At 45.7% G+C, this 27,177-nt stretch overlaps 1 protein-coding gene across 2 annotated transcripts in view; it reads right to left on the bottom strand.

The window, feature by feature from the left end:
* Window positions 1–2,078: 2,078 nt before the first annotated feature.
* RCBTB1 (RCC1 and BTB domain containing protein 1) overlaps window positions 2,079–27,177 on the bottom strand; it is a 139,424-nt gene continuing 114,325 nt past the window's right edge. For both annotated transcript variants that reach the window (XM_063951974.1, XM_063951975.1), the window contains 4 exons: window positions 20,783–20,915; window positions 19,611–19,762; window positions 12,669–12,799; window positions 2,079–3,517 (listed from right to left, as the gene is read on the bottom strand). In XM_063951974.1, the coding sequence (XP_063808044.1) occupies window positions 3,377–3,517; window positions 12,669–12,799; window positions 19,611–19,762; window positions 20,783–20,915 (557 nt within the window). In that variant the 3' untranslated portion in view covers window positions 2,079–3,376. The remainder of the gene's footprint in view (window positions 3,518–12,668; window positions 12,800–19,610; window positions 19,763–20,782; window positions 20,916–27,177) is intronic.

Genomic DNA, 27,177 nt, shown 5'->3' with positions numbered 1-27,177 from the left:
TGATTTTATATTGCTGGTATGTGTTAGGACCTATTTACCCATGGTTAGACCACACTTTGTATGCCCAGCCTCGTCTGATCTATGCTTTGCAGGGCATGGTTGGTACTTGGATGAGAAACCACTGGAGAATACTAGGTACCGTAGGTAATTTATCCTCTCCTACTAAATTGTGACTTTGATACATTATAGCCGAGCTTAGTTGAGCTACTTTATTCCCCAAAATTTCCCATTATAGGGAAACAAAAGTAATTTCTTTGACCATTAAGGGAATACATATATTTTCACCTAATTTCTTGCCTAGGAATTGTAGCATCTGTGCATTTAATACACATTGTTTGCCTTCTCTCCCCCCCTCCCCATTTAAGTGTGTCCTAATAAAAGTTAACATTCATATTTTCATTGTCATAAGTGTGCCCTGGAAAAGACAGTTGCTAGTGTGTCTTTTGCGCTTTCAAAAGATCACACCCCTCAGTTTACTGAACTCTTCTGGGAGCACCAACTTATTGCTGAACTTTTTTCCCATTAGGCTTGATGTTGGTTAACAATAAAGTAATAGCTAAATAATACCACATACACCATTTCCTGTGCAGATTTATACCTTTTTAGTATACGTGTAGAAGAGGTCTACATGGCAAGTAAGGAACATATTGAGTATATGTGGAAATTTTGGACCAAGTTAGTGGCATGTGGGGCATTTTGGGATGAGCAATGTAAGTGTGAAAAGTTTGTTTTGGGCAGATTTGGTAATTCTTGGAATTAACAAGGATCTGCAAGCCCTTATGTAGGCTGGAGGGACACATGTGCAGCCATTAAAGAAGGTCAGGTTCTCAAAACTGAATTAGGGCTACACATGAAACCACTGACACTAGGAAACCCTATCCTAGGTCAATGAACTACCTATAGCAGGGCTGGCCAAACCAGTCCTCGAGATCTACCAACAGTTCACATTTTCCAGACCACCTAGCTGGTGCACAGGTGTAGTCATTACTAATTAAGATGTGCTGCATTCATTCCTGACAATTCTACAGATCTCCAGGAGGCCTGGAAAACATGAACTGTTGGTAGATCTCGAGGACCGGTTTGGACAGCCCTGACCTATAGCATGAAGCATTGGCGTCTCCAACACTCACAGATAACTATATACATGCATCATTAAATGACCATTGGGGCACAACTTCTGCTTTTGCCATGGCATCCACCTTTTTGAAAATATGAACATATAATTTGACAGCAGATAAGAAGCACTTGGGGCCTCTTGGCTGCCCTAAACACATGTACGCTTACACAATAGTGCTAATTTTGTGTCAGTGGCCAATTATCCTACCAGTATATATTGGGATTGTGGGAGGAAGCCCACACAAGCATGGGAAAATAGACACCACACAGTTAGGACATGGTAGGAATCGAACCCATTACCTCAGTGCTGTGAGGTAGTAATTCTAGCCATTACACCATCTGTACTGCATTCCAATTGAGACTTGATTTTATCGTCCATGCCTACATGAAATTTGGTGCAGATTATGAGCAGTCTTGTTATCACCAGTCTACTCCTCTTGTATTGGCAGCTTCTAGCAGGTTTACGTATGTCAAAGTACTTATGGCTAGATGTATTAATAGGACTGTATGTGCAGTTATGTCAGGACCCGTTTCACCCACTTCGTGTGGCAAAGCCGTTCATGTAATGGCGGCATGTATGACTGTGGTCTTTACTGAAGAGGGAGAGCTAATTCACTTGTGCTGCACCTCTTTTGGCAGGGAGGCTGTCACTGACTGGCGATTGCATTGTTGCCAGAATCAGACCGTTGGGTGTGGCAAATGACCCATGGGATATTGTGATTGCCAGAACACACTAGACGATGTGCCCGATAGAACGATCCAATCCACTGGATTAGACGACATTGCCTACTGTATGACCGGCTTAAAAAATTTAAAATGGAGGGAGATAAAATACCAGCTGATTAGCTCCTGTCATTTTTCAAACACGTAACGCGAGCTGGTTGGCTGGAACTCTACACTCTTAAAAGGAGGCATTATGAACAAAGGACGGATTGGAGGGCAAACTTCACACAATTACTAAATACCAAATAAAATAAGTTTATTTTATTTTCAAAATATTATATATAACATGAACATTTGACAAACCAGATAGACAAGTTCCACATATGGAGTAAGAGTGTACATCCCCTTCACACAGTGAAGGCCGCCATTTTCCTGGGCACTGGTTCCCATCACTTCACTAGGACCAGTGACATTACTTGGTCCCCATTTAATAGGCAGTACTTACAACTACTTGCATGGAACACAGTATGGCTGCCCGTTTCGTAGATAGGTGCACTTCAAATCTCATCTCGGGGAGGGAGTATAAAGTGCAGTTTTTGGATTCTGAAGATTAGTTCTCAATTGAAATGTTTTTTAAAAACAGATATTTGGACAAAAATGGGCGATTAAAATGATCAGAAATTGTACGGAGATGTTCACCTATTGCACAAAGCACAGTGCCACTGAACAGGTCAGACTGGCGCAGGATAAAAAAAACAAACAAACACCACCTGTCCAGGTGACAATTACATATAGGGGAAAATCCCCATATGCCTGTGCTAGATGCCTTAGAGTAGAAACAGGGAAAGATTCAATTAGTAATTATTCTGCTGAACCCTTGCACATCAGTATGTGGGGTATCTGGGGAGGAAGCCCTGCTGGTTTTTGCTTATTTACCCCATAGAGTTGAGAGCCAAAAAACAAGCAAGGTTTTTCTCCTGCAAATATCCACAGTGTGTGGAGCCAAAACTTACATCTCTCACAGTGTGCTGTACTATTTATCTACATTAGTAAGACATGATCTGGCCAAAGGGCAGGTTATTTGCAGCTTCATTTACAAAAGGAAGGCCATCCCCAGATAATTACATTGTGCAGACAGATTTGTTACTTTTCCCTGGACAAGGGAAACCTGGCACAAACCTGGAGTTGATCCATAGTATCAAAGGGAAACATAATTAAACAATTGCCTGAAGTCCATGCCTTTTTTTTTTTTTTTAAATATAGAATGAGCCATCACTGAAAGTACAATGCAGTAAAACATTCTCACTATAGATTGAGTGTTAGTAGTGCCATCTGAAAGTGCATAATCTCAGACTCCGACAGCCGTGCACAGAACCACATAACACGTGTGGCTAACACTCAAACATCATTCACTTTTTTAAAAAGAGTGGCATATACAAGTCATACATTTATAGAAATAGTGGTATCTAAGAGCTAAACTGCAAGTATTAGCCTGTTCCTTCAGGGAGCATAACTGTGGTCCTTCTATATTTTGAGGAACGTTAATGCCCAATACACAATAGGTTAAAAATGATAATGTCCAGTACAAAGCCAGACGTCAGTTCTTAAATCCTCCACATTTTCCAGCCTTCACAATAAAATCCTTAAGCAATGCGCCATCCATTTGCCAGAATCCCATGGTCTGCGTCACGCCTGTTAGATGGCCGACACAAAATTTAAAGCAAAAGTCTTCTAAGTCCTGTAATCAAAAAATATAAATGTAAAAAAATAAAAAATAATAAAAAGTGTTGTGACCATATCAGAGCCAATTCATTGGATGCCATTTTTAGGGACGTATTCTTGACACTGCCCATTTAAGTCCCTTCCCTTTATACATGGCTAGTCGGCCTCCTGTTAATCTGTTTCAAACAATTCACACTGTATGGAGGGCATGCATCGTATTTGGTGGCTTTCAGTCGCAGCCAAATGCTTGTATACATCTGGTCAAGTGCCATATTTATTGGGGGGAAAAATAAGAATTTACTCACCGGTAATTCTATTTCTCGTAGTCCGTAGTGGATGCTGGGAACTCCGTAAGGACCATGGGGAATAGCGGGCTCCGAAGGAGGCTGGGCACTCTAGAAAGATTTATGACTACCTGGTGTGCACTGGCTCCTCCCACTATGACCCTCCTCCAAGCCTCAGTTAGGACACTGTGCCCGGACGAGCAGACATAAGGAAGGATTTAGAATCCCGGGTAAGACTCTTACCAGCCACACCAATCACACCGTACAACTCGTGATACTATATCCAGTTTGACAGTATGAAAGCAACTGAGCCTCCCAACAGATGGCTCAACAATAACACTTTAGTTAACAATAACTATTTACAAGTATTGCAGACAATCCGCACTTGGGATGGGCGCCCAGCATCCACTACGGACTACGAGAAATAGAATTACCGGTGAGTAAATTCTTATTTTCTCTAACGTCCTAGTGGATGCTGGGAACTCCGTAAGGACCATGGGGATTATACCAAAGCTCCCAAACGGGCGGGAGAGTGCGGATGACTCTGTAGCACCGAATGAGAGAACTCCAGGTCCTCCTCAGCCAGGGTATCAAATTTGTAGAATTTTGCAAACGTGTTTGCCCCTGACCAAGTAGCTGCTCGGCAAAGTTGTAAAGCCGAGACCCCTCGGGCAGCCGCCCAAGAAGAGCCCACCTTCCTTGTGGAATGGGCATTTACAGATTTTGGCTGTGGTATGCCTGCCACAGAATGTGCAAGCTGAATTGTACTACAAATCCAGCGAGCAATAGACTGCTTAGAAGCAGGAGCACCCAGCTTGTTGGGTGCATACAGGATAAACAGCGAGTCAGAGTTTCTGACTCCAGCCGTCCTGGAAACATATTTTCAGGGCCCTGACAACGTCTAGCAACTTTGAGTCCTCCAATTCACTAGTAGCCGCCGGCACCACAATAGGCTGGTTCAGGTGAAACGATGACACCACCTTAGGAAGAAATTGTGGACGAGTCCTCAATTCTGCCCTATCCATATGGAAAATCAGATAAGGGCTTTTACATGATAAAGCCGCCAATTCTGACACTCGCCTGGCTGAAGCCAAGGCCAATAACATGACCACTTTCCACGTGAGATATTTTAGATCCACGGTTTTTAGTGGCTCAAACCAATGTGATTTTAAGAAAACTCAACACCACGTTGAGATCCCAAGGTGCCACAGGGGGCACAAACGGGGGCTGAATATGCAGCACTCCCTTCACAATGTCTGAACTTCAGGTACTGAAGCTAATTCTTTTTGAAAGAAAATCGACAGAGCCGAGATCTGTACTTTAATGGAGCCTAGACTTAGGCCCATATTCACTCCTGCTTGCAGGAAATGTAGAAATCGACCTAGTGGAAATTCCTCTGTTGGGGCCTTTTTGGCCTCGCACCATGCAACATATTTCCGCCACATGCGGTGATAATGCTTTGCCGTAACATCTTTCCTGGCTTTAATAAGCGCAGGAATGACTTCTTCCGGAATACCCTTTTCCTTCAGGATCCGGCGCTCAATCGCCATGCCGTCAAACGCAGCCGCGGTAAGTCTTGGAACAGACAGGGCCCCTGCTGAAGCAGGTCCTGTCTGAGCGGCAGAGGCCATGGGTCCTCTGATATCATTTCCTGAAGTTCCGGGTACCAAGCCCTTCTTGGCCAATCCGGAACCACGAGTATCGTTCTTACTCCTCGCCATCTTATTATTCTCAGTACCTTTGGTATGAGAGGCAGAGTAGGGAACACATAAACCGACTGGTACACCCACGGTGTCACTAGAGCGTCCACAGCTATCGCCTGAGGGTCCCTTGACCTGGCACAATATCTCTTTAGCTTTTTGTTGAGGCGGGACGCCATCATGTCCACCTGTGGCCTTTCCCAACGGTTTACCAACAGCAGGAAGACTTCTGGATGAAGTCCCCACTCTCCCGGGTGTAGGTCGTGTCTGCTGAGGAAGTCTGCTTCCCAGTTGTCCACTCCCGGAATGAACACTGCTGACAGTGCTAGTACGTGATTTTCCGCCCATCGGAGAATCCTTGTGGCTTCTGCCATTGCCATCCTGCTTCTTGTGCCGCCCTGTCAGGTCACATGGGCGACTGCCGTGATGTTGTCCGACTGTATCAGTACCGGCTGGTTTTGAAGCAGGGGTCTTGCCTGACCTAGGGCATTGTAAATGGCCCTCAGTTCCAGAATTTATATGTAGGGAAGTCTCCTGACTTGACCATAGGCCCTGGAAGTTTCTTCCCTGTGTGACTGCTCCCCAGCCTTGAAGGCTGGCATCCGTGGTCACCAGGACCCAGTCCTGTATGCCGAAACTGCTGCCCTCTAGAAGATGAGCACCCTGCATCCACCACAGTAGAGACACCCTGGTCCTTGGAGACAGGGTTATCATTTGATGCATTTGAAGATGCGATCCCGACCACTTATCTAAGAGATCTCACTGAAAGGTCCTCGCATGGAACCTGCCGAATGGAATTGCTTCGTATGAAGCCACCATTTTTCCCAGGACTCGTGTGCAACGATGCACCGATACCCTTTTTGGTTTTAGGAGGTCTCTGACTAGAGATGACAGCTCCTTGGCTTTCTCCTACGGGAGAAACACTTTTTTCTGTTCTGTGTCCAAAATCATCCCCAGGAACAGTAAGCGAGTGGAAGGAACCAGCTGTGACTTTGGAATGTTCAGAATCCAGCCATGCTGTTGTAGCACCTCCTGCGATAGTGCTACTCCGACCAGTAACTGCTCCCTGGACCTTGCCTTTATAAGGAGATCGTCCAAGTATGGGATAAATAAAAACTCCCTTTTTGAAGGAGTATCATTTCTGCCATTACCTTGGTAAACACCCTCGGTGCCGTGGACAGTCCAAACGGTAGTGTCTGGAATTGGTAATGGCAATCCTGTACCACAATCTGAGGTACTCCTGGTGAGGAAGATAAATAGGGACATGCAGGTAAGCATCCTTGATGTCCAGGGATACCATGTAATCCCTCTCGTCCAGGCTTGCAAAAACCGCCCTGAGCGATTCCATCTTGAACTTTGTTATGTAAGTGTTCAAGGATTTCCATTTTAAAATGGGTCTCACCGAACCGGCTGGTTTCGGTACCACAAACAGTGTGGAATAGTAACCCCGTCCTTGTTGAAGTAGGGGCACCTTGACTATCACCTGCTGGGAATACAGCTTGTGAATTGCCTCTAGCACAGCCTCCCTGCCCGAGGGAGTTGTCGGCAAGGCAGATTTGAGTAAACGGCGGGGGGGAGACGCCTCGACTTCCAGCTCGTACCCCTGAGATACTACTTGAAGGATCCAGGGATCCACCTGTGAGCGAGCCCACTGATCGCTGAAATTTTTGAGGCGGCCCCCCACCGTACCTGGCTACGCCTGTGGAGCCCCCGCGTCATGCGGTGGACTCAGAGGAAGCAGGGGAAGAATTTTGATTCTGGGAACTGGCTGCTGGTGCAGCTTTTTCCCTCTTCCCTCGTTTGACCCGCCTGCTTTTTCGAAGCCGAAAGGACTGTACCTGATAATACAGTGCGTTTCTTAGGCTGTGAGGAAACATGAGGTAAAATATTTTCATCCCAGCTGTTGCTGTGGATACGAGGTCCCAGAGACCATCCCCAACCAATTCCTCACCCTTATAAGGCTCTATGTGCCTTTTAAAGTCAGCATCACCTGTCCAGTGTCGGGTCTCCAATACCCTCCTGACAGAATGGACATTGCAATAATTCAGGATGCCAGCCGGCAAAATATTCCTCTGTGCATCCCTCATATATAAGACGACGTCTTATGTTCGCAAAACAGTATCCCTGTTTGAAAGGGGTACAGACCACGCTGCAGCAGTCTGCAGGTCTCAGTCTAGTACCCGAGTGTGTAATTACAGACTTCAGGATAGCCTCCTGCTATTTATCAGCAGGTACCTTCAAAGTGGCCGTATCCTAAGACGGCAGTGCCACCTTGACAAACGTGTGAGCGCCTTATCCACCCTAAGGGATATCTCCCAGCGTTTGGAAACTGGATAAGAATAAACTAACAATTTAATCAAGAATTAAAAATTCATGTATACTGTTGCAACAGATATTTAAAACAAAAATAAGTGCAATTGAAATTCAGGGCATAGTATAGCACTGCATGAAGTTTAAAAAGTCCCATATACTTAATATGGATTCAATACTGTTGGCCGGTACGCAAAAGAACCAGTTCTTCCCCAAAATGAGTGCCACAGTCCAGGAACAATTGTAAGCGAATGATATTACCAACTGCAGTTAGAATCGACCTGATTAGCTTGGTTCAAGATGACACTTGGTCCAATTGATCGCTCAGGTCCCAAATTTTTGCAGATGTTCAAATCGCTGATGGCAGAGTTCCTATATCCGACTTCTAGGCGTTTGTAGGGGTATGAAGAATGAGAATCCAGCCAATCCACCGACGCGTTTCGCTGTTTAGCACAGCTTTCTCAAGGTGATAAGTTGCAGTGACTGAATGCCCTTTATATAGCAGTGCTAATAGCCCATGTGAAACAGGTGTGTCAGCTTACAAACTTATAAACAATGTATAAAATAAAATTCTATCCAGTTTCCAAATAAAGTGACAGACTTTGAGACTATAAAAACAATAAAGAGTCTTATTTTTCTAAATGTAAAGTACATTTTTTCTGTGTGTAAACAATAATATTTATATAGTTAGGTTCCGGTTTCCGATCACGTGATCGCAGGTTGGTTTCCTGCATTTGGAGCGCAAATCCGCTCTAATTTCCGGTGTATGGAACGCAGATTCGTTCCTATTGGTTGGCGCCCGGTCACGTGACCGGCACAGAGCCACACCTCCGGTCGGCCCAGCATCCTGTTACTAGGTGACGGACTGCGCGAAGGACCCTGCTCCGGACACGTGACCGGACGCTCATCATGACGTTGTGTCGCACTCATGGTCTCCGTCACTGGATTCATTTTAAAATCACATGACCGTCCGGGCCCATAGTAATATAAACATTTCATACGTTAGATTAAACAAATATAATATTTCACAAAAAAACGGACCTTGCAAGATAAACTGAACATAGCATCAGTACATAAGTATAATAAATATACAATATCATATAGATATATCCAACATCGTTTATATTGTAAATACGGGGATTAATGCCATCTTGTGGAGAAAAATAAATATTGCACTCTCCACCTAATTTTTAATCAACATATCCTAAACTTATTTTTATCAGGAGCTCATTTGTTATTTCCTACTCATTTTTAATATTACATTTTATTTATACTATATACACACAAGATAAAATGTATTATTCCAAAAAAGCACACTGTTTTTAGCATCCCAAAAGAAGAGAATATCCAAATTTTTGGAAAAAGGAGTGTTATTCCACTTCTTAAATAGTTTAGTCTCTGTTAAAAAATCAAGTGACTGAGACCATGAGTGCGACACAACGTCATGATGAGCGTCCGGTCACGTGTCCGGAGCAGGGTCCTTCGCGCGGTCCGTCACCTAGTAACAGGATGCTGGGCCGACCGGAGGTGTGGCTCTGTGCCGGTCACGTGACCGGGCGCCAACCAATAGGAACGAATCTGCGTTCCATACACAGGAAATTAGAGCGGATTTGCGCTCCAAATGCAGGAAACCAACCTGCGATCACGTAATCGGAAACCGGAACCTAACTATATTAATATTATTGTTTACACAGAAAAAAAAATGTACTTTACATTTAGAAAAATAAGACGCTTTATTGTTTTTATAGTCTCAAAGTCTGTCACTTTATTTGGAAACTGGATAGAATTTTATTTTATACATTGTTTATAAGTTTGTAATCTGACACACCTGTTTCACATGGGCTATTAGCACTGCTATATAAAGGGCATTCAGTCACTGCAACTTATCACCTTGAGAAAGCTGTGCTAAACAGCGAAACGCGTCGGTGGATTGGCTGGATTCTCATTCTTCATACCCCTACAAACGCCTAGAAGTCGGATATAGGAACTCTGCCATCAGCGATTTGAACATCTGCAAAAATTTGGGACCTGAGCGATCAATTGGACCAAGTGTCATCTTGAACCAAGCTAATCAGGTCGATTCTAACTGCAGTTGGTAATAATATCATTCGCTTACAATTGTTCCTGGACTGTGGCACTCATTTTGGGGAAGAACTGGTTCTTTTGCGTACCGGCCAACAGTATTGAATCCATATTAAGTATATGGGACTTTTTAAACTTCATGCAGTGCTATACTATGCCCTGAATTTCAATTGCACTTATTTTTGTTTTAAATATCTGTTGCAACAGTATACATGAATTTTTAATTCTTTATTAAATTGTTAGTTTATTCTTATCCAGTTTCCAAGCGCTATTTCTTGTTTATTGGTATTTTAGTTGTGGGGGTCTCACTAACCCCGTTAAATTAGCTGCTATAGGAAAAGCAACTCACTACGAGCGCCAAAGGCAATTACTTTGTAATTCCATTTTTTGCACATATCTCCCAGCGTAACTTATCCTCTGGCGGGAAAGGGTACGCCATCAGTAACTTGTTAGAAATTACCAGTTTCTTATCGGGGAAACCCACGCTTTTTCACACTTCATTCACTCATTTGATGGGGGAACAAAACACTGTCTGCTTTTTCTCCCCACACATAAAACCCTTGGTTTTTAGTGGTACTTGGGTTAATGTCAGAAATGTGTAACACATTTTATATTGCCGGGATCATGTAACGGATGTTCCTAATGGATTGTGTATATGTCTCAACCTCGTCGACACTGGAGTCAGACTCCGTGTTGACATCTGTGTGCCATCTGAGGGAGCGTTGATGGCCTTTGAGACGTCTGGGCAGGCGCGGGCTGAGAAGCCGGCTGTCCCATAGCTGTTACGTCATCCAGCCTTTTATGTAAGGAGTTGACACTGTCGGTTAATACCTTCCACCTATCCATCCACTCTGGTGTCGGCCCACAGGGGCGACATCTCATTTATCGGCATCTGCTCCGCCTCCACATAAGTCTCCTCATCAAACATGTCGACACAGCCGTACCGACACCGCACACACAAGGAATGCTCCAATGAGGACAGGACCCACAAAAGCCCTTTGGGGGGACAGAGTGAGAGTATGCCAGCACACACCAGAGCGCTATATAATGCAGGTACTAACTGAGTTATGTCCCCTATAGCTGCTTTTATATAATTTATACTGCGCCTAAATTTAGTGCCCCCCCTCTCTGTTTTAACCCTGTTCTGTTTAGTGTAGACTGCAGGGGAGAGCCAGGGAGCTTCCCTCCAACGGAGCTGTGAGGGAAAAATGGCGCCAGTGTGCTGAGGAGATAGGCTCCGCCCCTTTTTCACTGACTTTTCTCCCGCATTTTTATGGAATCTGGCAGGGGTTAATATACATCCATATAGCCCTGGGGGTTATATGTGATGTATTTTTGCCAGCCAAGGTGTTTATATTGCTGCTCAGGGCACCCCCCCCCAGCGCCCTGCACCCTCAGTGACTGGAGTGTGTGGTGTGCATGAGGAGCAATGGCGCACAGCTGCAGTGCTGTGCGCTACCTTGGTGAAGACTGATGTCTTCTGCCGCCGTTTTTCCGGACCTCTTCTTGCTTCTGGCTCTGTAAGGGGGACGGCGGCGCGGCTCCGGGACCGAACACCAAGGACTGGGCCTGCGGTCGATCCCTCTGGAGCTAATGGTGTCCAGTAGCCTAAGAAGCCCAATCCGGCTGCAAGCAGGCGAGTTCGCTTCTTCTCCCCTTAGTCCCTCGCTGCAGTGAGCCTGTTGCCAGCAGGTCTCACTGAAAATAAAAAACCTAAATCTATACTTTCTTTCTAAGGGCTCAGGAGAGCCCCTAGTGTGCATCCAACCTCGGCCGGGCACAAGATCTAACGGAGTCTTGGAGGAGGGTCATAGTGGGAGGAGCCAGTGCACACCAGGTAGTCATAAATCTTTCTAGAGTGCCCAGCCTCCTTCGGAGCCCGCTATTCCCCATGGTCCTTACGGAGTTCCCAGCATCCACTAGGACGTTCGAGAAACAAACAAAAACATCTGGATTAAAAAAGGAATAATAGAGGTGGATGGTTGCGCTGTAAGGATTTGTGCAGGCCTGGGGGTAGTCTGGGAGTTCCCTACAAACTCCAAACGGTAAATGCACTAAAAATGGTAAAGTTACTCCTCCCACTTTGGCGCTAATCCAATGCTACACTTTTTGCAGGAACTTCTATTTTCTCAATAAAATGTAATGTACCGGCTTGACGTGAATAAAATATAAATGTAATATTACACAATGATTAAAAGTGAGACAAAAACAGAACCCAGCATGGGAAACAGTCCTACCAAGATGATAATCGGAGCCGCAGGTGTTATGAATGCAAGGTATTTCCCGGGAACAATACCCTGCATGTGGCTCCGTCAGGCGTGTTCCCTTTCACAGTCCAGGATGTCCAGAAGCACAGGAAAGTACTGGAAAGCAGGTGCCGACGCGTTTCGGGACATCAAAGTCCTTTTCAAGGCTGAAAAAGGGACTTTGATGTCCCGAAACGCGTCGGCACCTGCTTTCCAGTACTTTCCTGTGCTTCTGGACATCCTTGACTGTGAAAGGGAACACGCCTGACGGAGCCACATGCAGGGTATTGTTCCCGGGAAATACCTTGCATTCATAACACCTGCGGCTCCGATTATCATCTTGGTAGGACTGTTTCCCATGTTGGGTTCTGTTTTTGTCTCACTTTTAATCATTGTGTAGTATTACATTTATATTTTATTCACATCAAGCCGGTACATTACATTTTATTGAGAAAATAGAAGTTCCAGCAAAAAGTGTAGCATTGGATTAGCGCCAAAGTGGGAGGAGTCACTTTACCATTTTTAAAAACATCTGGATTGTTTACCTGTGCCTCATATCGGACTGCAGCAGAGTGTAATAGGAAGGCATTGTCCACAGTTATGCCCTTCTTGATAATATGCTGACAGAGCTTCTTTAGTCTGTTTTCACAGTAAGATGTAGCAAGATCTAAGAGCCCTTAAGAGATGGAAAGTTAGTATTCAAACACCAATCACAAGCACATGAAAATAGGATTTTGGTACTTACCAGGTAAATCCTTTTCTTTGAATCCATAGGGGGCACTGGAGTACTCTTGGGATATGGACGGCTTCCGCAGGAAACAGGGCACTGAATATTTAAATTTAGAACTCTCCACCCCTCCATATCCCAGAGTACCTCAGTGTACTACCTCAGTGTTTTTTACTGAGCCGAACAGGAACTATAGAGAGGTTGACAATGGAGAATTCCTATAACGGACAACAACAAAGTTGACACATAACGTTACTGACAACTAAACAGTTGACGCCATAACCGATAGAACCTTATAATTTGAACCAATCGGTGAAAATGTGTTACCATAAGATCCCCTGACTTAATACAACCCAGGTAAAACTGCTCTGGGTGGGCGTCCAGTGCCCCCTATGGATTCAAAGAAAAGGATTTACCTGGTAAGTACCAAAATCCTATTTTCTTTTTCATCCACTAGGGGTCACTGGAGTACTCTTGGGACGTACCAAAGCCTCCCCTGTGGGCGGGAGAGCTGTTTGACACCTGTAACACTAGGCGGCCAAAGCTAGATGCTGATGCCGCAAACGTATCAAACTTGTAAAAGCGCACAAACATGTGCACTGAAGACCATGTAGCCGCACGGTCAAGCTGCGTCGTAGAAGCTCCACGACCAGCTGCCCATGACGTTCCCACAGAACCTGTGGCATGAGCTATTACTGATGTAGGCGACTGTAAGCTAGCCTTAAGGTAAGCCTGACGTATAGTCAGTTTTATCCATCTGGATAAGGTCTGCTGAGAAGCTGGCCAACCCCACTTGGCAGCCTCATAGCGAACAAACAACGTATCCGTATTACGAACTGTAAACGTTCGGGACACAAACGCATAATGCGCGTACCACATTCAGAGTTCCAGAATGTGCTGTCAACACAGGAACTACTATTGGTTGATTGATGTGAAAACAAATGACACTAGCTTTGGTAAAAAAAAAAAAAAAAATAATAAAAAAAAAAAAAAAAAAAAAAAAAAAATCGGGTTTCGTCCGAAGTTCCTCTCTGTCATCATGAAACACCAAATACGGTGGCTTGCATGGCAAGGCACCCAAATGTGAAACACGCCTTGCCGAAGCTAAGGCTAGAAGAAAAAATTGTTTTCCCAAGTGAGAAACTTTATATGCACTTGCTGTAAGTGTTCAAAATATGAAGACTGTAATAAATCTAAAACCAGATTCAAGTCCTATGGCGCTGTAGGTGGAATGAATTGAGGCTGAACTCTGAGGACACCTTGGAGAAAGGTGTGTATAGACGGCAATAGAGCCAATCGTCTTTGAAAGTAAATTGACAAAGCAGATACCTGCACCTTTAGTGCAGATAAACGCAGTCCTCCATTTAAACCCGTCTGTAGAAATAACAGAAGACGGAATAACTGGAAAGATGTCGGAAACTTCCGAGCTGCACACCAACCTATATAGGCACGCCAAATTCTGTAATAATGATGAGCTGCCGTAACCGGCTTCCTAGCCCGTAACATGGTTGTTATAACCGATACTGGAATGCCCTCTCTTCTTGAGAGCGGTCCCAACAGCCACCCCATCAAACGCAGCCGCGCAAAACCGGGGTAAAAGAATGGACCATGTTGTAACAGGTCTGGACGTAGTAGGAGCGACCAAGGATCTTATGCGAGCAGTCCGCGGATATCCGAGAACCAAGCACTCCGAGACCAATGAGGCACCACTAGTATGACTGTGACGGACTCTCTTTTGATCCGTTTTAGCAACCGAGAGAGTAGCGGAAACGATGGAAACCGATACACGAGGCTGTACGGCCACGCGATTGTGAGAGCATCCACCGCCACTGCCTTTGGATCTCTGGTTCTGGACACATACTGGGACGTTTGGTAATTGTGGCGAAGTGCCATCAGATCCCCCTGAGGGTAACCCGACCTGTGGACCAACAAGTGAAAACCTCTGGCTTTAATGCCCCGTCCTTGGATGAAAATTCCGACTGCTGAGATAATCCGCCTCGCAGTTGTCCATGTTGATGTATGCGACTGCCGTCGCGTTGTCTGACTGCACTTGGCCAGTCTGAGAGCAAAGCATGTAGTGCAGGCCTGGCCAACCTGTGGCTCTCCAGATGTAGTGAAACTACACATCCCAGCATGCCCTGCCACAGTTTTAGTGTTCCCTAATAACAAAACTGTGGCAAGGCATGATGGGACTTGTAGTTTTACAACAGCTGGAGAGCCACAGGTTGGCCAGGCCTGATGTAGTGCTTTGTAAATTGCGCGGAGTTTCAGGACATGTAAAGACAGCAATCTGTCGTGATCCGCCTAAAGACCCTGTCGCTGACAATTTTAAACTACAGCTCCCCAACTTCTGAGACTCTTACCCCGAGTAGAGACACAGTCGCCCTTGGGGACAACCTCACCCTGTGGGGAATCTGCTAATGCGAGGGCAACCACTGTGCGAGCACATGCTGTGGAAATGGAAGCGAGTGCAAACCTCCGAACTGAATCGCTTCGAAAGCCACCACCATTGTTTCTAATAGGCGAATACACAAATGTACCGAGAGTGTGCGTGGCTTGAACACTCATTGTATCAGATGGCGAATAATCTGTACTTTCTGGTGTAGTAGGTAAATTCTATGATTTACCGTATCTCAAATCATACCTAGGAATTGAAATCGTTAAGACGGAATGAGATGCGATTTCGTGAAGTTGACACTGCAACCGTGGTGTACGTTAGCAGCGCAAGTTGGAGGAGCATCTGTTGAGACGGAGCTCTTATGAGCAGATCGTCTAAGTACGGAACGATGGTCACTGCCAGGGATCTGAGATGAGCTATCATCACAAACCTCACTTGGAGAATATCCGTGGCGCTGACGAGAGGCCAAACGGTAGAGCCTAACACTGTTAAACGGTAGAGCCTAACACTGTTAATGGTGTGGCGTATTGCAAAACGCAAGAACCTCTGATGATGTGACCAAACCGGAATGTGTAAGTACGCATCCTGGAAATCAAGTGCAATCATGAAATCTTGTGACTCCAAATCTGCAAATACTGACCGCAGAAATTCCATCTTCAATCTGTAGTAAGTGACTTACTGATTGAGACCGACGGAGCCCTCCGGCTTCGGTACCACAAACAGACGGGAATATTAACCCTGACCTTGTTGGTGTACCAGGCCTGGAATTAAAAACTGCTGAATCCAGCAGAGACTGAATGGCAATTTGCCAAAACGCCTTCTTGTCATCCGACAGAGGCAGTCCTGTCTTGAAAAAGCGCAGTGGCGGAGACAGCTTTCTTTTAACCCTAAATTGCAGATACATCCATTAGTGGATGTCTGGAATCCCGGCTAATGTAACGTCTAGAGGCGCGCTCCCACATTGGAAATCCGAGATGACCTGGGAGCCCGTCAAACCACTGGCTTATTGGTGACTTTAGCGCCCTGGCGTTACAAATTATGTACCACAGTCTTGAAAAGACTGAAGTCTTAAGGATTTAAACGCCAGACTCCTCCTCCTCCTCGCATTTGTCAAATTTAGGACCAAACAACTTCTGGCCACCGTATTCTTTTGACCTCTGACTCCGCTTGCCAAGAACGCAGCCAGAGTCCTTGTCGTGCTGTAACTAGCGACGATGAAAGGCGAGAAGCGAGCTAACAGGCGGCAGCCGAAGCTGTACATAGATACTCAGCAGCTTCTCAGATTTGATTAACGATAAGTATAACATGATCGTCATTGTTACCATACATAGAGCGCCTTAGAGACCCAAATGTATCTTGGGTCTTTATAAGGTTTGACAGACGAATTCACCAATGGCGGATTGGAAACGGCAAATAGACTTAAATCTGTGAGGTATAGAACGGGTTATTCGCGTTCTACTAACATCTTAGTAAGATATCCTAAATAAAAAACCCATTGGAGATTTCTGTCGTTTAGTAAATACGACTGATTATATGTTAGAGGCTCCTTAGTCTCTGTAAACTTCAGAGACTGACGCCCTGGGCATTATCAATGTCTGGTTGTCAAAAACCGCACTGACTGCTGGTCTAATGTGCCCTCCTCACGCTTATTTAGTGCCGTGAGGATTGGCATAGAATTGTCAGACTACAACATAGCAGAAAAGGTTAAATAAGACCAATTAAATTAACACCCTGTTACCCAAAGTGAAGTTGGACCTTTGCAAAGGCTGAAACTCCTTAGAGCTGGCGTTGTCACCCGAGCCTCCGATCTTGCCGCTTCTGTCGAGCGGCGGCCCCTACAAAACATACTGAACATGTGGTAGATTTATGTACAGACATTGTAGTAAAATTATTTTTAGTCTTTGCTGGTGCCGTACTCATTATGCAGACAGACAACACAATAGACAAAAAGACACTACCATGACGCAGTAAAATTATTACTTAAGGTGTAATATATATATATATATATATATATATATATATATATATATATATATATATATATATATATATATATATATATATATATATATATATATATATATATATATATATATATATATATATATCCAAATTGCAGTTCACATGGCCAGCCTATGTGAAACCTGAACCAAAATTCCCACTAACACCCCTGTGCCTCCGGTGGCGTAGAGATGTAGGGCAGGAACATTCTGGAATTACTAACTGGAAGAAACAGGAAACATGGTTAAAATGGCCCCCATGCCATGCTGACCCTGATCATCACCGGACAGTTTACAATACATGCTCCAGTGTTAATATAGGCTCAATAGTCTATTATACAGCGATAATCACAGGTTAGGGTACAATACTCCTGTGTATAATATAGGTTAATATACCTATGGTGCCTGAATATGAAATCTTATCATGCAGCCTTATAAGTTTCTCTCCCCTGCAGCAGCGCTGTGATCAGACCTTGTCCCCCCCCCCCCTCCCCCTGTGCTCCGTGTAGTTTAGCGGGGAGCGGGTGCCAGGAAGCTGACCTTCATTGCAGGGAGGCGGGGGACGATTGTGAGGAGAGCCGCTGAGCGAACAAAGTTTGGCTGGCTGGAGCTAGCGGCTTCCAGCGACGCTAGTGTGAGCGCCGAGCCTCCTCAGATGCGGCGGTTGCCCCCCTCTTAGCGCTGGATACAGCGCGGACGGAGCGGCTGGGGCGTCTGGCCGGACGGAGCGCTGGGGCGGCTGGCTGAACGGAGCAGCTGGGCGCTGGCCGGACGGAGCGGCTGTGTATTAGCGGCGGGTGCGGGCGGCGGTTCAACACGAACCCCACACAGCGGGGCGGCAGCGTGCGCTGGCCGCCCCGTCCCCCCCAGCATACCTTGTCTCCTTAGGGAGGGCTGCTTCCGTGCATCAGGTCATGGCTGTGACGGGGCTTTCCTGTAAGCTCCTTCCAGCTCTTGTTCATGGCTGTGACGGGGCTTCTCCTGTAAGCTCCGTCCAGCTCTTGTTCATGGCTGTGACGGGGCTTCTCCTGTAAGCTCCGTCCAGCTCAGCTGTAGCAGCAATCCAGTGAGCTGCGTGTGGCTGTGAGGGTGCTCTTTGTGAGGACAGACACGCCATGCGCTGCTTCTGTGCAGCGGCACTATCCCGGACCCATGTTTTTAGGAGAAACTGGGAAGGGATGTGCTTGAAATAGTAATAAAAAAGGTAAAAATTAAAAATTAAAATCAAAATCAAAAATATTCAAAGATCAGTGTGGGAGCTCCACACAAGCCTCTGTTAGTGCATGAGCACAGAAAAAACACTGAGGTAGTACACTGAGGTACTCTGGGATATGGAGGGGTGGAGAGTTCTAAATTTAAATATTCAGTGCCCTGTTTCCTGCAGAAGCCGTCCATATCCCAAGAGTACTCCAGTGACCCCTAGTGGATGAAAAAGAAATATGTGCAGAACAAACAGGCAGTAAGGGAATTACCTTACAATAAAACCACTGGAAGTCAATGGGGGACATTTACAAAACAAGACAGCAACTGCATACATGCAAGATGCATGCAAAATGGCATCCAATGCAACAGAAAATTACTGTGTCAGTTCTGCAGTCAGATATTATTTCATGCAACGTTTAACGTAGCAATTGCTGCAGATATTATTTCAACAAAATTTCATAAAATTATAGGGCATACGGACAGAGGTCCATAAAGGCTTTAGACTGGTTTGTGGTATGGGCATTTGGCACAAAACATTAGCCTACATAATCATTTATGGTTTGTTAAGCCTTTCAAAAATACAAGCTGCTCTCCATTACCACAAACTTAAAGACACAGGCTATAAAAGCTGGAGTGCAGCGAACCATATTAAGATTGAACAAAAATATTTTAAGTGCACATTTGTGGATATGCCATCATACAACTTATTCCAATACACAGAAGCAATGCAGATAAAAAATTATTCTGTTTAAATATCTATAAAGTTTCCATATCCAAATATTACGAAATACGGAATATTCCGAAGTACGGAATTTGAGAGCGAGAGATCGTGAAACCTTTGTTTTCTGATGGCTCAATGTACACAAACTTTGTTTAATACACAGTTATTAAAAAAAAAATTAAAAAAAAAATTGTATTAAACTACCTTCAGGCTGTGTGTATAAGGTGTATATGAAACAGATGCATTCTGTGCTTAGACTTAGGCCCCATCGCCATGATCTCATTATGGTATGCAATTATTCCAAAATATGGAAAAATCCGATATCCAAAATATCTCAGGCCCCAAGCTTTTTGGATAAGGGATACTCAACCTGTACAACAAATATTTCCATGTTTACTGTATGCTGTCATGTCCAAGACACATTTTAGTAACAGATACCTATAGCATCTTCGGGTGGCAGGTCCACGGTATCCGTGTACAGGTATTGTAGGAAGGAATAGTACACTGGGTATGAAAACTGATCAATTTCTATGACCTCCTTTGTGTTTTCATTCCAATGAGACTGGAACATTGTACGGAAGTGTTCACATCTAAAATCACAAATACACTGCAATTAAAGAACGTTTATTCCTATGTCCTAATACTCCCATCTTCACTTGGATTAGTGACATTCAGGAAAAAAATAAAAATACCGGTAAGTTCTACATGCCAGAGGCACTGTGGGGAAGACTTTAATGTAATTTAGATTTTAAAATTGTGCGCCAAGTTACAGGGGAACAAACACCAATATCTGGAAAACCTGTCATTCTAACTCCCATAAAGAGAATACATTCATACATACCCATTTAACACAAAGTGACCGCAAGAGGACATTTAAAAGGAAACTTGTTAAAGTCATAGCCTGGGGTCAGACTGGAACTATAGCAAGAAACAACCGTGATGCTTCATTTGAGACTAAAGCCCCTTGCACACTCAGCGACCGAGGTGCCGACGGCCGATCTGCCACAGGTGTGGGTGATGAGGGGAGTGAAAGTTTTTTTCACTCCCATCACCATTTCCCAAACATGCAGGACATCCATATCGACCTGCATGTTCAAACGACAGGAGACCAACGATGAACAAGCGCAGGGACGCACATCGTTCGTGGCTCCACACTGAATTATATATTGTTCAAAAAATATTAACGATATCGTCCATATCGCTCACTATATCGTCCAGTGTGTAGGGGGCTTAATCCTCCTCCAACAAATTACGTTTGGCCACTAACAGCTCTTCTGCTATTCATACATTGATTCATAGATGCCCAAAATGTGCCCAGTGTTCACCTAGCTAAAAAAAAAAAAAAAAAATGTAATTCCATGTTTCTCACACTAGGACAGGCTAACTAATCGTAGGCGATTGCTTCGGGGCACCTACTAGATGTGAGGTTACATTAGTTGGAGCACATCCTGGTAACAGCGAGAACCATCTATCAGCTGGAAGACTTTAGCCTATCACCTGAGAATTCTAGTAGATGAGGAAAGTGACACCAGGATGTGCAGTCCACAAAGTGTCCCACATAAGAGCTAACAGTCTAAATCTGCACTAGTCACAGCTATTCCCATGATTACCGTATTTTCAAGACCGCCTTGTGAACATGTATGTATTTGCCATCAACTCTGAATTTCAGGTCTGCGGTTTCTTCACTATCAAATTCCTTCTTCAGAGACTCAGCAACAGTTAAAAAGTCTTCAGGTTCTACAGGTAACAAAGGGCAGAAGACTGATCAATATCTTGCAGATTTGTTAATCTGCACCACATACACAATACATAAAAGTACACAATAGAAACTGTAGACTGAAGGCAGAATATAATCTTATAATACATACATAATGACTACATTTTTCCACCCTTTCATTGGACCCTAGTCTAAGAGATCTCCCTCAAATGTCTTGATACCCATCATATATACAAAATAAATTAAAAAAAAAAAAAAAAAATGATACAGGGTAAGCTCAATGCATCATTGTGCCCATCAATGGTTGGCCAGCAAGTGGATGTGTCACAGATCAGCCTGAAACAGTAGCAGTCTCTTCTGATTTTATGGCAGAGCGAGGGGCTGGGTGAGAGAGTCCTGTACCAGTATAATTAAATCACACCAAAGCATACACACCCTTGTGGCACTACAAGGGCTAGTAAGAACTGCCATATGTAAATGCTGGCACTAGTACTACCACAAGAGTGCAATACTGTATAGGTTAACAGCGGTGTCCTGGGTGCCCTCTTCTCCTAGTGTACCTTTCTGCTTCCAAGTAGGATGCGCTCTCACACAATGGAAGCGGTAAAACCAGATGATTAGCATGCATTTTGGCCTGAACTGAGTGATGCAGAGCTTTGGATGCGAGTCAAATCAAATTAAGATTTTAAACCTACCGGTAAAGCATTTTCTCCTAGTCTGTAGAGGATGCTGGGGACTCCGTAAGGACCATGGGGTATAGACAGGACCCGCAGGAGACATGGGCACCATAAAGAACTTTTGAATGGGTGTGCACTGGCTCCTCCCTCTATGCCCCTCCTCCAGACCTCAGCTAGAGAAACTGTGCCCAGAGGAGACGGACAGCACGAGGAAAGGATTTTTGTTAATCTAAGGGCAAGATTCATACCAGCCCACACCATATAAACTGGAATATACGCAACCAGTTAACAGTATGAACAAAACAGTATCAGCCAATGACTAATCTTAACTGACAACACTTATTTAAGCAATAACTATATAAAAGTTATGCAGAAATATGTCCGCACTGGGACGGGCGCCCAGCATCCTCTACGGACTAGGAGAAAATAAGAATTTACTTACCGATAATTCTATTTCTCGTAGTCCGTAGTGGATGCTGGGAACTCCGTAAGGACCCTGGGAACTCCGTAAGGACCATGGAGAATAGCGGCTCCGCAGGAGACTGGGCACAAAAGTAAAAGCTTTAGGACTACCTGGTGTGCACTGGCTCCTCCCCCTATGACCCTCCTCCAAGCCTCAGTTAGGATACTGTGCCCGGACGAGCGTACACAATAAGGAAGGATATTGAATCCCGGGTAAGACTCATACCAGCCACACCAATCACACCGTACAACCTGTGATCTGAACCCAGTTAACAGCATAACAGAGGAGCCTCTGAAAAGATGGCTCAACAATAATAACCCGATTTTTGTAACAATAACTATGTACAAGTATTGCAGACAATCCGCACTTGGGATGGGCGCCCAGCATCCACTACGGACTACGAGAAATAGAATTATCGGTAAGTAAATTCTTATTTTCTCTGACGTCCTAGTGGATGCTGGGAACTCCGTAAGGACCATGGGGATTATACCAAAGCTCCCAAACGGGCGGGAGAGTGCGGATGACTCTGCAGCACCGAATGAGAGAACTCCAGGTCCTCCTCAGCCAGGGTATCAAATTTGTAGAATTTAGCAAATGTGTTTGCCCCTGACCAAGTAGCTGCTCGGCAAAGTTGTAAAGCCGAGACCCCTCGGGCAGCCGCCCAAGATGAGCCCACTTTCCTTGTGGAATGGGCTTTTACAGATTTTGGCTGTGGCAGGCCTGCCACAGAATGTGCAAGCTGAATTGTACTACAAATCCAACGAGCAATAGTCTGCTTAGAAGCAGGAGCACCCAGCTTGTTGGGTGCATACAGGATAAACAGCGAGTCAGATTTTCTGACTCCAGCCGTCCTGGAAACATATTTTCAGGGCCCTGACTACGTCCAGCAACTTGGAGTCCTCCAAGTCCCTAGTAGCCGCAGGCACCACAATAGGCTGGTTCAAGTGAAATGCTGAAACCACCTTAGGGAGAAATTGAGGACGAGTTCTCAATTCTGCCCTGTCCGTATGAAAAATTAGGTAAGGGCTTTTATAGGATAAAGCCGCCAATTCTGAGACACGCCTGGCTGAAGCCAGGGCTAACAGCATTACCACCTTCCATGTGAGATATTTTAAGTCCACAGTGGAAAAAGTGGTTCAAACCAATGTGATTTTAGGAACCCCAAAACTACATTGAGATCCCAAGGTGCCACTGGAGGCACAAAAGGAGGTTGTATATGCAGTACCCCCTTGACAAACGTCTGTACTTCAGGAACTGAAGCCAGTTTTTTGGAAGAAAATCGACAGGGCCGAAATTTGAACCTTAATGGACCCTAATTTTAGGCCCATAGACAGTCCTGTTTGCAGGAAATTCAGGAAACGACCCAGTTGAAATTCCTCTGTAGGGGCCTTCCTGGCCTCGCACCACGCAACATATTTACGCCAAATACGGTGATAATGTTGTACGGTTACATCCTTCCTGGCTTTGATCAGGGTATGGATGACTTCATCCGGAATGCCTTTTTCCTTCAGGATCCGGCGTTCAACCGCCATGCCGTCAAACGCAGCCGCGGTAAGTCTTGGAACAGACGGTCCCTGCTGGAGCAGGTCCTTTCTTAGAGGTAGAGGCCACGGGTCCTCTGTGAGCATCTCTTGAAGTTCCGGGTACCAAGTCCTTCTTGGCCAATCCGGAGCCACGAGTATAGTCTTTACTCCTCTCCTTCTTATGATCCTCAGTACCTTGGGTATGAGAGGCAGAGGAGGGAACACATACACTGACTGGTACACCCATGGTGTTACCAGAGCGTCCACAGCTATTGCCTGAGGGTCCCTCGACCTGGCGCAATACCTGTCTAGTTTTTTGTTGAGGCGGGACGCCATCATGTCCACCTTTGGTTTTTCCCAACGGTTCACAATCATGTGGAAGACTTCTGGGTGAAGTCCCCACTCCCCCGGGTGGAGGTCGTGTCTGCTGAGGAAGTCTGCTTCCCAGTTGTCCACTCCCGGAATGAACACTGCCGACAGTGCTATCACATGATTTTCTGCCCAGCGAAGAATCCTTGCAACTTCTGCCATTGCCCTCCTGCTTCTTGTGCCGCCCTGTCTGTTTACGTGGGCGACTGCCGTGATGTTGTCCGACTGGATCAGCACCGGCTGACCTTGAAGCAGAGGTCTTGCTAGGCTCAGAGCATTGTAGATGGCTCTTAGCTCCAGGATATTTATGTGAAGTGATGTCTCCAGGCTTGACCACAAGCCCTGGAAATTTCTTCCCTGTGTGACTGCTCCCCAGCCTCTCAGGCTGGCATCCGTGGTCACCAGGACCCAGTCCTGAATGCCGAATCTGCGGCCCTCTAGAAGATGAGCACTCTGCAACCACCACAGGAGAGACACTTGTCCTTGGAGACAAGATTATCCGCTGATGCATCTGAAGATGCGACCCGGACCATTTGTCTAGCAGATCCCACTGGAAGGTTCTTCAAGTGTGCTTTTCCTTTATAGCTGCTGTTAATATAAAACTGCGCCAAATTAGTGCCCCCCCTCTCTTTTTTACCCTTTTCTGTAGTGCAGGACTGCAGGGGAGAGTCAGGGAGACGTCCTTCCAGCGGAGCTGTGATGGAAAATGGCGCCTGTGTGCTGATAGGCTCCGCCCCCTTCTCGGCGGCCTTTTCTCCCGCATTTTTGGTAATTCTGGCAGGGGTTAAAATACACCCATATAGCCCTGGGGGTTATATGTGGTGTATTTATGCCAGCCAAGGTGTTTTACATTGCTGCTCAGGGCGCCCCCCCCCTAGCGCCCTGCACCCTCAGTGACCGGAGTGTGAAGTGTGCCAGAGTAACAATGGCGCACAGCTGCAGTGCTGTGCGCTACCTTGTTGAAGACTGATGTCTTCTGCCGCTGATTTTTCCGGACCTTTTCTTGCTTCTGGCTCTGTAAGGGGGCCGGCGGCGCGGCTCCGGGACCGAGCTCCGAGGCTGGGCCTGTGTTCGGTCCCTCTGGAGCTAATGGTGTCCAGTAGCCTAAGAAGCCCAATCCACTCTGCACGCAGGTGAGTTCGCTTCTTCTCCCCTTAGTCCCTCGATGCAGTGAGCCTGTTGCCAGCAGGTCTCACTGAAAATAAAAAACCTAAAACTAAACTTTTCACTAAGAAGCTCAGGAGAGCCCCTAGTGTGCACCCTTCTCGGCCGGGCACAAAAATCTAACTGAGGCTTGGATGAGGGTCATAGGGGGAGGAGCCAGTGCACACCAGGTAGTCCTAAAGCTTTTACTTTTGTGCCCAGTCTCCTGCGGAGCCGCTATTCCCCATGGTCCTTACGGAGTTCCCAGGGTCCTTACGGAGTTCCCAGCATCCACTAGGACGTCAGAGAAAAGATTTACCGGTAGGTTTAAAATCTTATTTTCTCTTACGTCCTAGATGATGCTGGGGACTCTGTAAGTACCATGGGGATTATACCAAAGCTCCAAACCGGGCGGGAGAGTGCGGATGACTCTGCAGCACCGATTGAGCAAACATGAGGTCCTCCTCAGCCAGGGTATCAAACTAGTAGAATTTTGCAAAAGTGTTTGAACCCGACCAAGTAGCTGCTCGGCAAAGCTGTAAGGCCGAAACGCCTCGGGCAGCCGCCCAAGAAGAGCCCACCTTCCTAGTGGAATGGGCCTTTACTGAATTTGGTAACGGCAATCCAGCCGTAGAATGAGCCTGCTGAATCGTGTTACAGATCCAGCGAGCAATAGTCTGCTTAGAAGCAGGAGTGCCAACCTCGTTGGCTGCATACAGGACAAACAGTGCCTCTGTTTTCCTAACCCGAGCCGTCCTTACTACGTAAATTTTTAAGGCCCTGACCACATCAAGGGATTTGGAATCCTCCAAGTCTCCCGTAGCCACAGGCACCACAATAGGTTGGTTCATATGAAACGATGACACCACCTTAGGCAAAAATTAAGGAAGAGTCCTCAACTCTGCTCTATCCTCATGGAAAATGAGATGGGGGCTCTTATGAGATAAGGCCGCCAATTCGGACACCCACCTTGCCGATGCCAAGGCCAACAACATGACCACTTTCCAAGTGAGAAACTTTAATTCAACTGTTTGAAGAGGTTCAAACCAGTGAGATTTTAGGAACTGTAACACCAAGTTAAGGTCCCATGGTGCCACTGGGGGCACAAAAGGGGGTTGGATGTGTAGCACTCCCTTTACGAAAGTTTGGACTTCTGGGAGAGAAGCCAATTCCTTCTGGAAGAATATAGATAGGGCCGAAATCTGTACCTTAATGGAGCCTAGCTTTAGGCCCATATCCACTCCTGTCCGTAGAAAGTGGAGAAAACGGCCCAAGTGGAAACCTTCCGTAGGAGCATTCTTGGCTTCACACCAAGATACATACTTCCTCCAGATACGGTGATAATGTTTCGCCATCACTTCCTTCCTAGCCTTTATCAGAGTAGGGATGACTTCTTCCGGAATACCCTTCCCAGCTAGGATTCGGTGTTCAACCGCCATGCCGTCAAATGTAACTGCGGTAAGTCTTGGAACACGTAGGGTCCCTGCTGCAACAGGTCCTTCCTGAGAGGAAGAGGCCACGGATCATCTGTGAGCATCTCCTGAAGATCTGAATACCAGGCCCTCCGAGGCTAATCTGGAATAATGAGTATTGTCTGTACTCTTTCGTCTTATGATTCTCAATATTTTTGAGATGAGAGGAAGAGGAAACACATAGACCGACTGAAACACCCATGGTGTCACCAGGGCGTCCACCGCTACTGCCTGAGGGTCCCTTGACCTGGCACAATACCTCTGAAGCTTCTTGTTGAGGTGTGATGCCATCATGTCTATTTGAGGAAGTCCCCAAAGAGTTGTTATCTCTGCAAAGACTTCTTGATGAAGTCCCCACTCTCCTGGATGAAGATAGTGTCTGCTGAGGAAGTCTGCTTCCCAGTTGTCCACTACCGGAATGAATACCGCTGACAGAGCGCTTACATGATTCTGCCCAGCGCAGAATCCTGGTGGCTTCCGCCATTGCCACTCTGCTCCTTGTCCCACCTTAGCAGTTTACATGAGCCACGGCTGTGACGTTGTCTGATTGAATCAGAACCGGTAAGTCGAAGAAGATTCTCCGCTTGTCGTAGGCCGTTGTATATGGCCCTTAATTCCAGTATGTTGATGTGTAGACAAGC

This window comes from Pseudophryne corroboree, chromosome 2, assembly GCF_028390025.1.
Source record: "Pseudophryne corroboree isolate aPseCor3 chromosome 2, aPseCor3.hap2, whole genome shotgun sequence".
Taxonomy (NCBI): domain Eukaryota; kingdom Metazoa; phylum Chordata; class Amphibia; order Anura; family Myobatrachidae; genus Pseudophryne; species Pseudophryne corroboree.
Note: the sequence above shows the minus strand (reverse complement) of the source record. Positions and strands in the feature narration are given on the sequence as shown.